The sequence below is a fragment of the Myotis brandtii genome, unplaced genomic scaffold (genome assembly GCF_000412655.1).
Source record: "Myotis brandtii unplaced genomic scaffold, ASM41265v1 scaffold36, whole genome shotgun sequence".
Classification (NCBI taxonomy): Eukaryota; Metazoa; Chordata; class Mammalia; order Chiroptera; family Vespertilionidae; genus Myotis; species Myotis brandtii.
The window spans coordinates 6,777,664-6,794,587 of record NW_005363836.1 but is presented as its reverse complement, the minus strand read 5'-3'; the positions used below and the strand labels follow the sequence as shown (position 1 = coordinate 6,794,587).

General features: G+C 42.0%; 2 protein-coding genes across 8 annotated transcripts in view; one reads left to right on the top strand and one right to left on the bottom strand.

The window, feature by feature from the left end:
• ZZZ3 (zinc finger, ZZ-type containing 3) overlaps positions 1–7,122 on the top strand; it is a 104,871-nt gene extending 97,749 nt beyond the window's left edge. For 6 of the 7 annotated variants that reach the window (XM_005871930.2, XM_014544361.1, XM_005871931.2 and 3 more), the window contains 3 exons: positions 2,771–2,905; positions 5,224–5,324; positions 5,842–7,122. In XM_005871930.2, the coding sequence (XP_005871992.1) occupies positions 2,771–2,905; positions 5,224–5,324; positions 5,842–5,986 (381 nt within the window). In that variant the 3' untranslated portion in view covers positions 5,987–7,122. The remainder of the gene's footprint in view (positions 1–2,770; positions 2,906–5,223; positions 5,325–5,841) is intronic. The other variant, XM_014544360.1, reaches the window with a different exon arrangement.
• A 5,408-nt stretch (positions 7,123–12,530) lies between these two features.
• AK5 (adenylate kinase 5) overlaps positions 12,531–16,924 on the bottom strand; it is a 199,510-nt gene continuing 195,116 nt past the window's right edge. The window contains exon 12 of the mRNA XM_014544328.1: positions 12,531–13,442. Within this exon, the coding sequence (XP_014399814.1) occupies positions 13,374–13,442 (69 nt within the window). The 3' untranslated portion in view covers positions 12,531–13,373. The remainder of the gene's footprint in view (positions 13,443–16,924) is intronic.

Sequence of the window (16,924 nt, the reverse complement as noted above, 5' to 3'; positions counted from 1 at the left end):
TGGCCAGGCACCCCAGTGGGGACCCCCCCCACCCTAAATGCGGTGTGGCCAACCTGCAAACAGCTGTCAACCCCTCACCCAGGCTGGCCAGGCACCCCAGTGGGGACCCCCACCTTGAAGGGGGTGTGACCAGCCTGCAAACAGCTATCAGCTCCTCACCCAAGCTGGCCAGGCACCCCAGGGGGACCCCCACCCTGATCCGGGACACCCTTCAGGGCAAACCAGCCGGCCCCCACCCATGCACCAGGCCTCTATCCTATATAATAAAAGGGTAATATGCAAACTGACTCGAACAGCAGAATGACTGGGAATGACTGGTCACTATGACACACACTGACCACCAGGGGGCAGATGCTCAATGCAGGAGCTGCCCTCTGGTGGTCAGGGCGCTCTCACATGGGGAGCTCTGCTCAGCCACAAGCCAGGCTGACGGCTGCCAGTACAGCGGTGGTGGTGGGAGCCTTTCCCACCTCCTCAGCAGTGCTAAGGATGTCCGACTGCAGCTAGGCCTGCTCCCTGCTGGCAAGTGGACATCCCCCGAGGGCTGCTGGGCTGCCAGAGGGATGTCTGATTGCCAGCTTAGGCCCAATCCCCCGGGGAGCGGGCCTAAGCCAGCAGGTGGTCATCTCCCGAGGGGTCCCAGACTGTGAGAGGGCACAGGCTGGCTGAGGGGACCCCCCCCCCCCCCGAGTGCACACATTTTTATAGTAGGCTTAACTTTGTTTGGTTGATTTTATTTATTTTTATATGAGCACCAGTTCAAATCATCCTGATTATTTTAAAATAGCCATCCCCTGTCCCCTCTTATCCTCAGAGGATATACAGTGGGGCCTTGACTTACGAGTTTAATTTGTTCCGTGACGGAGTTCGTAACTCAAATTACTCGTATGTCAAATCAAAAAGTGAACGAGTGAGACGTGATGCTGGGCTGATGTTGTGGCATTCACTATGACGTTCGCTGCACCAACTAGCGGTGGGGTATCTGAAGCTGGCTCGTAACCCGAATTTTAGCTCACAACTCAAAGCAAAAAATCGGCCGAGAGACGGCTCGTATCTCGAAAAACTCGTTAGTCGGGACCCTTGTAAGTCAAGGCCCCACTGTATTCTAAGACATCCCTTCTTCCCCCAGTGGGTGCCTGAAACCACGGATAGCTCCAAACCCTATAAACACTGTTTGTTTGTATGTGCATACCTGTGATAAAGTTTAATTCATAAATTGAACAGTTTCACAGGTGGAGATCTTATATCACTTAGCATAATGTCTTCAAGGTTCATTTATCTTGTAATATGTCATAATTTTCTTTTTTAAGGCTGAATAATATTCCATAATGCACACGAACACACACACACCCCCTCACATATATTTAGCAGTGTTTGTACTCTTTGTATTTGTTTAAAACATCTGCATTCAATAAATTTTGTCATAAAATTTCTCACTACATTATTTAGGTCATATCATATTTATTAGTGTTACTTATTTAGTAGATTACTTATGTTGTCTTAGTGGTGACATAGGAAGGCAGTAGCTATTTTAATATCTTTGACAAGAATTTGAAATGGATGAAAGATAGTGGGAGATAAGGTAGATGAAGTGTGAGACTGTAGAGAATCTTTTATCCAGCTACATACTTTGGACCTGATGCTGTAGACAGTCAGGAAGCCATTTCAGAGATGTTAAGTAATGGTGGGGATAGAGAAAGGAGTGGGTACTATAGAGGACCAATTTGAGAGAGAGATTAGAAAGTGTTAAGTAGTGACAAGATTTGTTAGATTAGATATGAGACAGTGAAAAATTAAGGGTAACTCTTTTATGTAGGCTTTGGCTGCTGAATATGTAGGGAATTAAAGAATCAGACAAATCGTGTTCAAATTCATCAGACTCTGCAAAGCTATTTGATCATGGGCTACTGTTATAATTTCTATAAAAGCCAATTTCCTTGTTGTAAAATACACATTGTAGTTTAATAATACCTCCTAACATGGAGAGAAGGAGGGAAGAGAGGGACAAGGGTTGCCTGGTCCAGGACCGGGAATTGATGAAACATGGCGCGTATTGGTGAATTGGGTATGCTTTTAGGCACGTGTGGAAATTAGTGACCATGGATCAGTCATGAGGTAGCAAAGGAAAGAAATGGGCTCTGGGTGACAGAGCCCAAATAAATTGGGAAGATAAGAAGCACTGACTCACTTATCAACTTCAACTTCATATTTTATATAGTTTTTATTACTCATTTCTTTTATACTCTATTTTAAGTAATCATCTTTGTACCTTATTTCATCCCCTTGAGTAAGAGATGAATGTACTGCCTTGATCATTGGGAGTAGAGAGCAGAAAGCAAAGCAGAGATTGGTTTGCTTGCTGTTAAGAAAATGTCATATTTACCAGAGGAAGCATAAAATCTGTTAGATTGAAGAAGAGGAGCTTCCGCTGATCAGGGAGAAGTAGATTATCTGGGCTGTCAAGTAGCCACCAATGTGTCGGGATGTGGCGCCTGCATTAGTGTGTGACGGGTAGCAGTCATGCCCTGCTCCCCTGGTACCTACATATGAGGTGGCACACTACAGTTCAGTAGTATGCATTAAGGAGCCCTCTGAAAGTTTTAGTCTGAAATATTGCTAATAGCAACACTATTTTCTGTACTGCTAGTTTTCTAAAAGGAAAGGTATCCTAAAAGTGAAAAATCTTGATAGAAAATATATCACTATTTCTTACAATTATTTTAATTATCAGACTAACATTTTTTTGTTTTATGTTTTGTGATTTCAATAGGATGAGGAAAGTATTCCTATTATGTATAGGAATTTACCTGAATATAAGGAACTATTACAGTTTAAAAAGTTAAAGAAGCAGAAACTTCAGCAAATGCAAGCTGAAAGTGGATTTGTACAACACTTGGGCTTCAAGGTAAATTCTACTTAATCTTACTATTTGTTTAATTTTTGAAAGGGTAATAAGAGATATTTAAGATGGTTTCGGAGTTTTAAACGCCACAAATTCCAAGCATACAGGTAAAAGTTAGTAAGTTTAGTTCTCAACCTGTTCATTTACACAAAGTAGTGTGCCAAAGGCAAACATACAGGTTTCTGTACTTTGAGGTAAAATGTGAAATAAGTTTTTGTCTACCTATTTCTCTTTTTTACCTTCCAGTTTTACTGAGATATAATTGATAAATAAAAGTCGTATCATCTCACACAGTTACCATTTTTTGTGTGTGGCGATGACACACAAGATATACTCTCTTAGCAATTTTGAGTACTGCATATTTTAAAATTATTAACTATAGTCACAAGGCTGTATATTAGCTTTTCAGAACTTACTTGTCTTATAATTGAAAGTTTGTGCCCTTTCACCAACATTGTACCATTTTTCCTATTCCCATCCCCCATCCCTGTTCTACTCTCTTCTTCTCTGAGTTTGACTGTTTTAAGTTTCCACCTATCAGTGAGATCATACAGCATTTGTCTTTCACTGTCTGGCTTATTTCAGTATGCATAATGTTTAATCCATGTTGTCACAAATGACAGAATTTTCTTCTGCGTTATGACTGAACAATACTCCAGTGTGTGTGTGTGTGTGTGTGTGTGTGTGTGTGTGTGTGTGACATTTTCTTTATCCATGCACCCATGGAACTGTTTCTCTTTTTTTGCTGCTGTTCATGAATCAGAAATTTGTTTTCTTTCACATTTAATTATCTTTGCTACTTTTTCAGAAGCTAGTAGAAATACATTTAGCATTCCACAGAATTTTGAAATACCCAATTATGTTTCAGGCACTAGGCTAAGTGCTAGAGATTCAACAGTAAATAAGATAGACTCAGTTTCTGTCCTTACTCTGTTTTCATCTCGAGGAATTTAGAGAAGTTAAAAAAGTAAAATGGTTGAGTATGACTAGGTTGCATATTGGAGAACAGTGAGAGGCTATTGAGGTGCCTTGGAAATCTTGGTAAGGAATTTAAATTGTCCTAAAGGATTGTGGAACCACTGAAGCATTTTCAGCCGAAAGTAATATGAAATTTGCATTTCAGAAAGGTTTTTGGTCATCTTTACAAAGGCGGGTTTAGAGTGGATAACTCTTAATTTCTGAATACTGTGTTGTTAATTTTTTTAACAATAATGTATTTATGTAATTGGAAAAAATTAAGTGAAGGAGAAAAAGATCATTCTGTTCTTAGTATGGAGAATGGGTATGAAGAAAGGAAGGCTGGAGGCAGGGGGACTGGGTTGGGGATTTTTCTTTTGGTAATTTAGACAAAAGATGAGAATTTCTTGAATTTGCCTGGTGGCTGTGGAATAGAGATTGACAGATTTGAGAACACTTGAGGCATTAGAATTGACTGTACTTGATGGGATTGGAAGAAGTGATGAGACCATGAACTATTGACTTGCTGTAGTGGTCTACATGAAAATACTGATGTATGCTGTGACTGACACACTGAAATTTAAAACAAAATTTTTATACCTCTGGGTTTCTGGCCTGGCCATTAGCCAGGCTGTGTAAAAAGACTTTTCCTCTTGATCCTTCAGTGACCCTGCTTTTTCTTTTAGGGATTTTCCAAATTGACAGCTCTAACCTTTCAGAGGGAACTTTTCACTTCTCATAATTTTGCTGCAAGACCCAGTTGTGGCTTGTTGGCTGTCAGCCATTCTGGGTGGCCTGATGATCAAAGAAACTAGAAATGAGATTTACTTTGATTTCTCACTGAGGGCTTCCACGTCCACCACATGGAGAAGGAGCCTGGTCTTCCTTCCCTTCAGATGGTTATTGGTCATAGGAGCCTTCGGGCTTGGAGAGGAATTCAGTAAAATAAGAGTCGGAGAGGATTTTGAGTTTGCCTGGTAATTTAGGTCCGATAGTGTGTTAAATAGTTCTGTAACATATTTGTAAAGTTTAACCGCAGGGTTAAGGGAGTGGTTCGTGATCACAGTCATTGTACCCTGGTGATGAATAATTACTAATCACACAGCCAAGTTTGTAGGTAGTTTACTTAAAATTTTAAAAAATAAATTAAAACATATTAAAGTTAGTTTCTTATAATGTTCCTCTTGCCCACCTATACTTGGTCTTAAATGGGTGGGATTTCAGTTAGTGCTAGAAATTGTACCGCTGTCCAGTGCGTGGGGAGAGGGGAGGAGATGTCTGTGTGCATACCATGTGTTTTTCCAGCAGAGAAAAGGTTTTGGAACAATGTAGTTTAATGCCTTTTCTCTCTGAATCTCTGACAGTGTGATAACTGTGGCATAGAGCCTATCCAGGGTGTTCGGTGGCATTGCCAGGATTGTCCTTCAGAAATGTCTTTGGATTTCTGTGATTCTTGTTCAGACTGGTAAGTGTTTTCTACATTGTACATCTTCAATTTTGACAAGAGCTTTCAGCAACTAGTGAATTTGCTTTCCAGACTACTTAGAACAGTGGTTCTCAACCTTTTGGCCTTTTAAATACAGTTCCTCATGTTGTGACCCAACCATAAAATTATTTTCGTTGCTACTTCATAACTGTAATGTTGCTACTGTTATGAATCGTAATGTAAATATCTGATATACAGGATGGTCTTAGGCGACCCCTGTGAAAGGGTCGTTCGACCACCAAAGGGGTCGCGACCCACAGGTTGAGAACCGCTGACTTAGAAAGTCACCACATCTGGTGGATGAAATTTTATTGTTCTAAGGCAATAAAGAAGTTTCCCTTAATTATTATATTTCTCAAGTATAACTTTCCATTAGAGATTTGGATAGATTAATGGGTATAACCCGGTCAAGCTGTGAGGAAGTTCTGTAATATCTAGATTAAAATGCATTCACTGCCATGTAATAATGTGTGTGCGTGTGTGTTTTTCTTTACAGCCTACATGAAACAGATATTCACAAAGAAGATCACCAGTTAGAACCTGTGTATAGGTCAGAGACATTTTTAGACAGAGACTACTGTGTGTCCCAGGGCACCAGTTATAATTACCTTGACCCAAACTACTTTCCAGCCAACAGATGACATGGGAGAGAACACCGTATACTAGTCCTCTTCAACACATAGCAATGGTCTCATTGTGAGTTATGTGCACAGTTTGGAAAGGTTCTCTGCTTTCCCTGAATGACACTCACAGCATGACAGCTTCCTGAGTGTTCTCGTCCAGTCCAGCTCTGCACCGTGTGGCTCCAGATCGCTGCTCAGCAGCTGAACATTCCTGGTGAGCAAAGGGTTTCCTTGGTGAGTCTCTCACCCCCACCTTCCAGTCTCTGAGGTGGCACTTAAATAGGTGAGATGGAAATGAGAGCACACATTAAAACGTGAGTCAATTCCAAAGGTTTCGAAGAACTTGGTCATAAATACGGTAATGAGAAGACGAAGTATTTATATTAAAACAGTTTAGTAGCTTTCAGTTTTGTGAAAATAGTCTTCAGCACAGAAACTGACTTCTGTAGACAAAGTTTTAACCAATGAAGGTGTTTGCTTCTAGAATATACACTTTAAAAGAACTCCCCGCCCCAGTGGTGGCCCCTGACGGCCGTTAGTAAATTGGAGCTGCTTAACCATATTGATGTCTAATTTCTTTTAACCACAATGAACTGTCCTTACCAACACGAAGCACTACAGGAGGCAGCTGCCACATCGCTTCCTTAACCAGCTCATGGTGTGTGAATGTTATAAAATGGTCACTCAGATATATTTTTTAAATGTAATGTTATATAAGATGATCATGTGATGTGTACAAACTATGGTGAAAAGTGCCAGTGGTAGTAACTGTGTAAAGTCTTTAATTCACAACATTAATTCCTTTAAAATACACAGCCTCTGCCTCTGTATTTGGAGTTGTCAGTACAACTCATCAAAGAAAACTGCCTAATATAAAGATCATATATATGGTAATAATTCCCTCTTTTGTAGTCTGCACAAGATCCATAAAAGATTGTATTTTTATTACTATTTAAACAAGTGATTAAATTTAGTCTGCGCAGTGAGCAAGGGTTCACATGCATTCTTTTATACTGCTGGATTTTGTTGTGCATCATTTACGACATTTTGTATGTTTCTTCTTATCTGTGTATACAGTATGTTCTTGAATAATGTTCACTTGTCAGGAGAACTGTGAGAAATAAACTATGTGGATACTGTCTGTTTATATTATAGAATGCTTGTTGTGACTTCCTTTGGTTAGATTTTGGATTTTTTTTCCTCAAGAGTTTGCTTTACCTGTCCTTTCAAAAGAGTAAGGACTTTATTATGGAAACAAAAGTGAACTTGAGAAGCTCTGTAAAAGATGGTGCCGAAGCACTAAATAATAAACTAGGTACAAAAGAACACATACTATGGCTAAAGAAAAAGGCAGTTTTATTTAGATATGAAAACTAAACAGGTGGAAAATTTTACTCATTCTTTTTGATGAAAATAAGCCCCCATGTATTTAATTTAAATAGGTGGCTTTTGAAAAACCCTGTATTCCATGGAAATTATTATTGATTGTTAGAAAAGACAGTATATATATTCTAAGATTAAGAATTATACTGACCCAATTGTGAGAGTCTCCTGTTTTTTCTAATTTTAAATCAAGGGAACATTATTTACTAGGCCTCTTTTAACACATTGTAGGGTACTAAAACCATACCCTGAATGTTTTTAATTCAGAAAAGTAATATAATTTTAAATATAGAAATATGAGAATTTTAACATAATATATTAATTAAAGATTACTGATGATGTTGATAAAATATATTGTATTGGAGAGGAAATGGAGTTGAGCTTAACATTCACCCTGGAATTACTAGTTGGGAGAAGAAAAGGGGGATCATTAGATTCCTCGGCATTTTGATACTAGATGTTAAGTGAATATGCCAGAAGATCTATCATCAACCTGTAGCAAGACAGTACCCCTGGGTGGTGACCTCTGTAAATTCTGTATTTGTATAGAAATAATACCAATTAGTTCTGGAGAACCATTCAAAAATCCCATAAAGTATGAAGTATGCTTTGGAAGAGGGCTATGAATGGTATAGTTGTTATGTACACAGAATAAACAACAGATCCTATATAATAAAAGCCCAGCGACTGGTCGACCAGTTGCTATGATGTGCACTGACCACCAGGGGGCAGATGCTCAATGCAGGAGCTGCCCCCTGGTGGTCAGTGCGCTCCCACAGTGGGAGCACTGCTCAGCTGACCGAGATGAGCAGCTGCTACCACAGTGGGAGCAGCCGCTCAAAGGGTGGGTCCATAGCCGCTCAGCTGACTGGGATGAGCAGTGCTCCCACAATGAGCTGATCCCTGCAGGCCATGCCCCCCACCAGTGCACAAATCCTGTGCACCAGGCCTCTAGTAGACAAATAAAAGCTACTTAAATGTATTTTTCAAGGGGAAATATTTTTGAGAATTTTGAGTGCAAAGAGGATTATTTTCTGCTTGAGCAAAGATGTATTAGTTTTGCATTTTTTTCAGCTCCAAGCAAATAGTCCTCTTAGCTTTAAAAGGCCCAGAACAGTAGTAGGAGTGGTAATGTGCTGTTACTGCTTTAATTTGAGGACTGCAAGAATGGGCAGAGCTGTCATATTTGCAAATAGGCCTTCCGTCTCCTACAAAGAAGTGTTGGCTATAAGAGGCAACAGAGACCTACTAGTTAAAGCATTGCTTATTAAGTAGTAATCAGTAGGTTAGATGTAGCGTTTCCTGAAATAATGTGCTCAAGTATTTGATAAGAACAGAAGGAACTTTTAGTGACACCTAAAACCAGTGCATTATGGTTTAGGCAGAGGAGGTTTTGGTTGGTGTGATGTGCACTAATAATAATAGCAAACACTGATACAGTGCTTACTATGTGCCAAGCAAGCATATAGTAACAGTTTTAATTTTCACAACCTTATGAAGCAGGTTCATTTATTCTGTTTTCATATGAGGAAATCTAGCCAGAGAGCTTAAATAAACTTTCCCAAGATCATACAGTGAGTAAAGTGAGATGCTTGGATTTTAACATAAACGGGTTGCTCCAGAGTCAGTGTCTGCCTCATTGCTTTGTTTGCCACTGAGGTGGTGGAGGTGGAGATGTGCAGGGGTTGCTTTTCAGTCTTTTTCCTGGTGTGTCATGGTTCCTAGAGTACAGTACAAACCTGAGCACGTATCCAGGTTTATAGCACAGATTGGAGAAGCATTATCTGTGGATGAGGCAGAAGCACTGAGATGAGATGGTCTGCCATGATGAATTAGAAAGACACACATACATAGGATTTACATATTCCAATTTGGCAGCAAACATGGCCATAAGATTTAAGCCAGTGGTTCTCAACCTTCTGGCCCTTTAAATGCAGTTCCTCATGTGACCCAACCATAAAATTATTTTCATTGCTACTTCATAACTGTAATGTTGCTACTGTTATGAATCATAATGTAAATTTCTGATATGCAGGATGGTCTTAGGCGACCCCTGTGAAAGGGTCGTTCGACCACCAAAGGGGCTGCGACCCACAGGTTGAGAACCGCTGACAAAGTTGGGATTAGGACTTGGCGTCTCCTGCCTCAGGCAGCATTTGTTTCCATGCATGTTTGGCGCCTCTTGCTTAACCTAATAGTATGCCTTGTCCATTTCTGAACATAATTTACTGAAGTTTGAGGAACCTTTAAAAAAAGAAAGAAATAGAGAAAATAGTACATTACGTATAGTAGATAAGCATTTTGTGAAATGTCTTTTTTAGTTATAGATATAACATAGCATGCTACATAAGTTATTTTTTACTGTGGATAGCAAAGTTGGAAGACCATTGTTCTAGGTGCACACAAGTTTATGGAGGCATTGTCCTTTTAGGCTGTAAAGTACTTATTTTTATATCTTTTTAAAAAATATTTTTATTGATTTTCAGAAAGAGGAAAGGAGAGGGGGAGAGAGAGAGAAGACATCAGTGTGAGAGCAGAACATCCATCGACTGCCTCCTGCACGCCCCCTACCAGGGATCGAGCCCGAAACCCATGCATGTGCCCTAATGGGGAGTTGAACACAACCTTTCAGTGTCGGGACAGCACCCAACCAACTGAGCCACACCGGCCGGGGCTGTTGTTATTTCTCACTGGGTGAAACATACGCTTCTGTTGAATGAGCCCACAAAAAGGATTACATTTTTTTCTTCACAGTTCATGCAGCTCATTCAGTGGGTTTTTGACAGTGGTTCTACATTTAGCTCTGTGAGGACAGAGACCATCCATGTCTGTCTATTCCTTGGTCTGGTTCTTAGATTCTCAATAAATATTTTTGATAATATGACCCATGTTTTAGTGAGCTACATTTTTTCTCTAAGAGACGCCCCCTATGTCTGAGCAGTGTGGCACCGTGGAGGACTTGCCTGGGGAGATCTTTACTGGGCTCTGAGGGGACTGAGGAATTGTGTCCTGTCTTATGTGGAGGATGTTACCTTGGTGGCTGAGAAGACTTTGGTCCTCTTTGGGGCCCAGTTAGGCATGTATCTTCATCTCAGCCATGGCTTTAGACTGATGTAACAGAAGGGGCACTAGAGTGGAATTCCGGGTACGAGGCCCAATTGTGGAAGTGAGGCCCTCGGTAACTGTTGCCAGAGAACCACCTTGTATTGAGCACTGGGAACTAGTAAGTAACTTACATGTATTTTTAAGCTGTTCAATCCTCTTAACACCTCTGTGTGGTCGCTAATTTTATGATATCTACTGTGTAGTTGAGAAACCGCAGGTTTAGAGGATTAAATGTCAGCCTTCAATAATCACTGCTTTGTGCGGGACTGAGGATACAAAGCTTGCTGTCACAGAGCTTATCGGTCTAATGCAGAAGACCAGCAATAAAAAGTATGGTTCCAGGCAGATATAAATGCTGTGAAGAAAAATAATGTTTGAAGAAAAACCGTGGAAGAATGGGGACCATTCTGTCATTTTAGATGGACTAGTGAAAAAGCGCCTCAATGACAAGGGAAGGCTGGAACAGACACCTCATGGGGCGAGGGAATTGGCCCTGCAGATGTTGTGGAGGGACAGGCAGGAGGATGGCAACAAGGCCCTGCCAGTAGAGCTTGGCTTGTCTAGGCAATATTAAGTGGGCTTTAGATTTGGCCAAGCGAGCAAGGGGGGAGAGGTGATTGGCGGGTTGAGAGGCACGGGGCCAGATGAGGTGACGCCGGCATGCCGGCCATTGTAAAGGAGTTGGACCGTGTTTCTGAGGTTTTCTGCGTACACACAGGCTCTCCTACTAGGCAGAGATCTCCACTGTCCTTTCCTGCTTTCAAATCCTATGACTTAAAGGCCATGCAGATCAGTAGTGTGTTTTGTAGCTCTGCAGGAGACTTGATTTGCACCTCTAGGTACTCTTCAGGGGCAAAGCCATGTACCCTGCTGACTTGCAGTCCGCTGCCCTGTTGCCTCCCTCCCTCTCCCCTCCCCAGGCTGCCAGAGCTGTGGTGGGCGTGGACTGCGTTTGCCAACACCGCGGTACGTGTTTAAAGAATGTTCCTCCCTACAAAGAGTCATTTTGTGTGTTCTGGCACAACTGATCATTTTCACCCTGTGACTGTCTTTTTCTAATTTGCTCAAATACTCCGTGTGCTCCCCTATCAAGTGTGTGGCAGCTTGGGGTAGTATTAAAGTATTTGACAACTGTGTGAGTGGAAGGAACAGGCCCCTCTTTGTGTTAATAGAGGCATAATTGTAACCAAAGAAATTGGATTTCTTCTTTAGCAAACACTGACATTTCTGTTTAAGAATGACTGCTAGAGCAAAAGGAAATAACGAAAATTACCATGTATCGTGAATATACTGAGAGTTCTTTCTGTAATTGCTCAAAGCTGATCTATGGCCAAAATGAAAATCATATGAGCATATCATACATCTCAGCTCTTACTGTGTTTGCTGCTAATTCTGTTGAATAAGGCTTCAAATGCTTTCCAGAATGACGCGAGTTGCAAATAAATAGAAAAAAAAGTGTTATCCTGTGTTCCATTTACTTTATTTGTACATATCCATTTCAAAAAAAAAAAAAAAAGACGACTTTAAAAATACAGCTTTGCCCCAGAAATGGATTCTTATTGGCACAACCATCGAAGAGGAAAAAAAATCATGCAAATTGAAACCAGGGTCTTTTGGTCGTGACTGACTTGCAGCGGTTCTCAACCTGTGGGTCGCGAACAATGAAAATACATCCTGCATATCAGATATTTACATTACGATTCATAACAGTAGCAAAATTACAGTTATGAAGTAGCAACGAAAATAATTTTATGGTTGGGGGTCACCACAACATGAGGAACTGTATTAAAGGGTCGCGGCATTAGGAAGGTTGAGAACCACTGGTAGAAGAAGGTGCATTTATTCCAGTAGACTGCATGAGAAGCTCTGATTCTGGCAACAATAACACAACAGAGAACCCAAACTTCACTGGTTTGATGCGAGGAAACAATTTTACATTTGGGTATGATAAGGTTGGCAAACCCCTCAAAAAGGCCATTCTGAAACAAATATAGCATCGAGATCTGTTAAACATTGTGTGCTGACATGCTCCTCCCACCCACATCAGTTTTATTACTGTTACTGTAATTCTTACTTGTTTGGCAACAGTATTAAATAAATAGGTGATCATTTAAAATCAAAACTGTAAGTTGACATTAGTCCAGTGGATGCAATAATAAACCACCTCACGCTTTTAAATTACGTTTAGTCATTGGTATTAATGTATGATTGCCAGAATGCACCACCAGGTACAGGAGAGGCCAGTTTTCTCCAGTTAGTGCTCTTCGCCACTGTGACAGTATTCCAAGTAGCCAGTTTCATAAAAATGAGTAGAGACATGTTATTGGTGACTAGTCTGGGTTTCGCTGTCTTGGAAAAATTGTACAGTTTCACATTTTTTATGTTTTTCAAATTGAATCAGATTTCTAATAATTGGCATGTCAACCTAATCTCTCTGGCTCTGAGCTACAGTTACCAGAGGAAGATGCCCCAGCTTGCAAACCTCCTTCCCCCCCTCAAATTCAGGGACTTCATCAGGCAACTTGGGGGGAGGAAGATACAGTGGGGAATTTAGGGGTGCTAACTCCCTATTTGATGAGAGGAGAACCAAATGATCAGACTCTAACAAGTCCTGAGGGCACAGCTGACAGACTGGCACTGCACTGCTGTCCATGAACTCTGCTCTGAGGTGCAGCCTGTATGATAGGAAGGTGTGCGTGCTGTGAGTGGACAGCTGTCTGGATCACGAAGAGGCTGGGTGATAGCAAATACACCATGCATGGTTTCCAGACGCCTCCGATGGGCCAAGCTGGGGAGCAAACAGCAATGTTGGGATTGGAAGGGGACACAAAAGGTTTAACCTGAAACGTAATTAAGGTATAGACCTTTTAATATATTTCTCTGTCTTCACTCTCCTTAACATACATGCATTTTGTCTTCAGAAAATAGAGTCAATAGCTGTGCAGAGTTGAAGAAAAACTTCCTCTGGTGTCCCCTCCGCATTTATCTATATTTAAAAGGAAAAAAGAGAAAGTTAGTCTTAAGGAACATTTGTAAGTAGGACCATTTTTGATAATAAAGTTTTGCCTGCTTATAACTTGCTGTGCGAAATTTTAAAACATAAGACACCAAAAAAGTGAGCAGTTCAGCCCTGGCTGGGTAGCTCAGTTGGTTAGAGTGTCCTTCCCATACATCAAGGTTATGGGTTTGATCCCTGGTCAGGGCACATAAGAATCAATCAATGAATGTGTAAACAAGTGGAACAACAAATCAATGTCTCTGTCTCAAATCAATAAAATAAAAGCGAGTAATTAAAAAACTAGGTGCCTAAATTAAAACAGCAATGTGATGCCCCTCCACACCTATTAAAACAGCCAAAATACAAAGAACTGACAGTACCAAATGCTGGTGAGGATGCGGAGCAATAGGAGCATCCATTCTTTGCTGACGGGCGCACAAAATGATAGCCACTTAAGAAGGCAGTTGGGCACGTTCTTACAAAATTAAACTCTTACTCTGATCCAGGAATTGCACTCCTTGGCATTTACCCAAAGGAGCTGGAAACACGCCCACACAACCTGCGTACGGATGTTTATAAGAGCTTTCTTCATAATTGCCAAAGCTTGGATGCAACCAAGATGCCCTGCATTAGTTGGACAAGCATCCAGACAAGAGAATATTATTTAGTGCTCAAAGAAATGAGATTATTAAGCCATGGAAAGATGAAGGAAACTTAAATGCTGGCTGAAAGAAGCCAATCTGCAAAGGCTACACACTAAATGACATTCTGGGAAAAGGAAAACCATGGAGACAGTAAAAAGATCAGGTGTGGGGGGCGGGGGGAGTGGAAAGAATGGGTTTAACAGGATTTTTATGGTAGTAAAACCTCTCTTGCAATGGTGGACACCTGTCATACATTTGTCAAGACCCACAGAAGCTGGACTTTCTGTGATTATGATAGGTTGATGTTCAAACAAATGTACAACTCTTATGGGAGATGTTGATGTGGGAGAGGTTGTGCGTGTTTGGAGACGGGTATATGAAAACTCGATGCTCAGTTTTGCTGTGAACCTAAGACTGCTCTAAAAAATAAAGTCTATTTAAAACAACAGCAACAAAAACTAGGTTCCCTGTTTAGGTCAGGTATTTTGAAGGGTCATGGAAAGACTATGCAGTTAGCTAAAGCGAGACTTGTGAGTGTTCTGGAGCAGGGTGGGAAGGAATAGGGCAGAGGTGAGGGCCCTGCAGCAAAATGAGGGGGAGGGCTGTAAACCCGAAGCTGGGACCTACAGCAGGGAGTCGGGAGGGAGCCGATTTCCTGGGCAGGAAGGCACACTACCCCTTCCTCTCTCTCAAAAGTTCCTAACATGCCAAACGCTGAGATTTGTCCCATCACATATGTCACATCCATGGAAAGTAGAGGCTTGGGTATCCATGTAAGACGCATGGGAAGGGAGGAGGGGGTAGCAAGCTTGCTTAATGCAACTTTTTGGGGCTTCATCTCCAGAAGCTCCCATTTGGTAGGTGTGTGGGCTGGGTCTTCTAAACGGCACATTTAACAGATTCTGTAGATGATACTGATGTGGGTCACTTCGAGAAACAATGATTTTCTAAAACTCTGGTCTATCTTGTTTGGGCAAACTAGTTTCTATTTCACAACACTAGGGACTTCACTGATTCCAGTGGTAGCATGAGTTCTCAAAACAAAACATTGGGCTACCCCTGAAAATAGATACAACAAATGTTTATAGAATCACTGTTTGTAACAGCCCGACTGGAAAAATTGCAAAAGTCCATTGGCGGTGGATGGATACATGCGTCGCGGCATAAACTCCTGCTTTAACGCAGGCAGCAGGAGGGAGAGGAGGCAGCCCGAGGAATGGAAAGGAGGCCGTCACAGACCTGGTGCCTGGATACTGGGGGGCCTGACGGAGAAAGACTCAGAGGGACACCCGCGTTTCTGGCTTGAGCACCAGGTGGTTCCGCTACACGAGAGGCACACAGGAGAAGCAGCAAGTGCCAGGGGAACAGACGAGCAGGTGAGTTTTAGACAAGCGAAGGTGCCCGAGGAAACCAGGTAGTGACGTCCTAAATACATTTGATGTGAAGTCTTAGCTCTATGTGTAAAAGAAAATGTTCCATCTTCATAAAGTTAAAAAAAAAGTGTGTGGCATAGTCATATAGTGCAATACTACGGAAATGAGAAAACATGTAAAAACATGGATTAAATCAGGCAAAGTTGCGGGAAAGAAGCAAGTCTCCAAAGCATAGGCATACTGTGTGATTCAATTTACGTTACGTTAAAAACAAGCAAAGCTAGGTGACATTGGTGAGGGATCTATACATAGGTGATAAAATGATCAAAAGCAAGGACATGGCTATCAGAAAGGTCAGGCTTGTGATGACTTTTTGGGAAGAGGACGGAGATGTGATCGGGAGGCACGTGGGGAGCTTCCAGGACTTTATCTCATGACCTCGGTGGTGACTACAGGTGTCCATTTATTATTCTTCAAACAGTACATAGACTTGTATGCATTCCTGTAACTATGATCTTTCTCACAATAAGGAAAAAATTAAAATTGAAGCTTAAAAATATTTGCGGCTCCCTGCCCCCCATACATACGTCATTCTCCATCCTTATGGGAAAATCAAAGACCCGTCAGCAACTTGTTTGTCTCCCTGGCAAGTGGCTCTGCATCTGGGGCAGGGACTTAGCCGTTGCCACGTGTTCCCCTCTCAGCGCCTCGCCTAGTGCTTGACCTCACTTCCTCTTGCCTTTCAACCCACAAGCCTTTCCTGGGTGCGAACAATGGATCCTGTGCTGGAGATCAGCGAGCGGAGTCAGACCCAACAGTCCTGCTCTCCAGGAGCTCACAGCTCCAGGGCAGCGACAAAGCGAGAACAGGGATTGACAACAGGATGACTACAGGCCAGGAGCTGCAGATACAGAAGCACCTGACACCACGTCCGCTCTCACCGCTGCCCTTGTTTGCCAGCCGCTTTCTTCCCTCCCTCCCTCTTGGAGCCCCTTTTCTGACCCACAGTCTGGACTTGATGTAAGGATTTGGGATTCTCTCCTACAAACACCGAGCAAGTTGGTTTCAGACACAGGGCTAATAGCACAAGCCCCTGAGGGTGCACCTTGTTATTTCCTGAGGGCTGGGCGGCAGAGGCTTTGAGCGGGACCAGTTCCTCCTATTTCCATCCAAAACCCAAGCACTCCTTTGGCGTTGTGGCTTCCTTAGGGGAGTTGTTTATTTAATTAAAGAAAGGAAGCTTCTTAGTGGCCACTCAGCCAGTCACACGCTGTGGTGTGGGCCTCTGTGGAGCCCAAGCCCGCGAGGAGGCTGAAAGACGAAATCAAATAATTGGGCTCTGGGACCCTCAGTCCCAGGAAGCACAGTGCTGAGACTATAATTCTAGAGGCAGTGAGGCCACTTAAACTATTGGAAGGGTGTGTGTGGGGGGGGGGGGGTTGGGGGGGGGGGG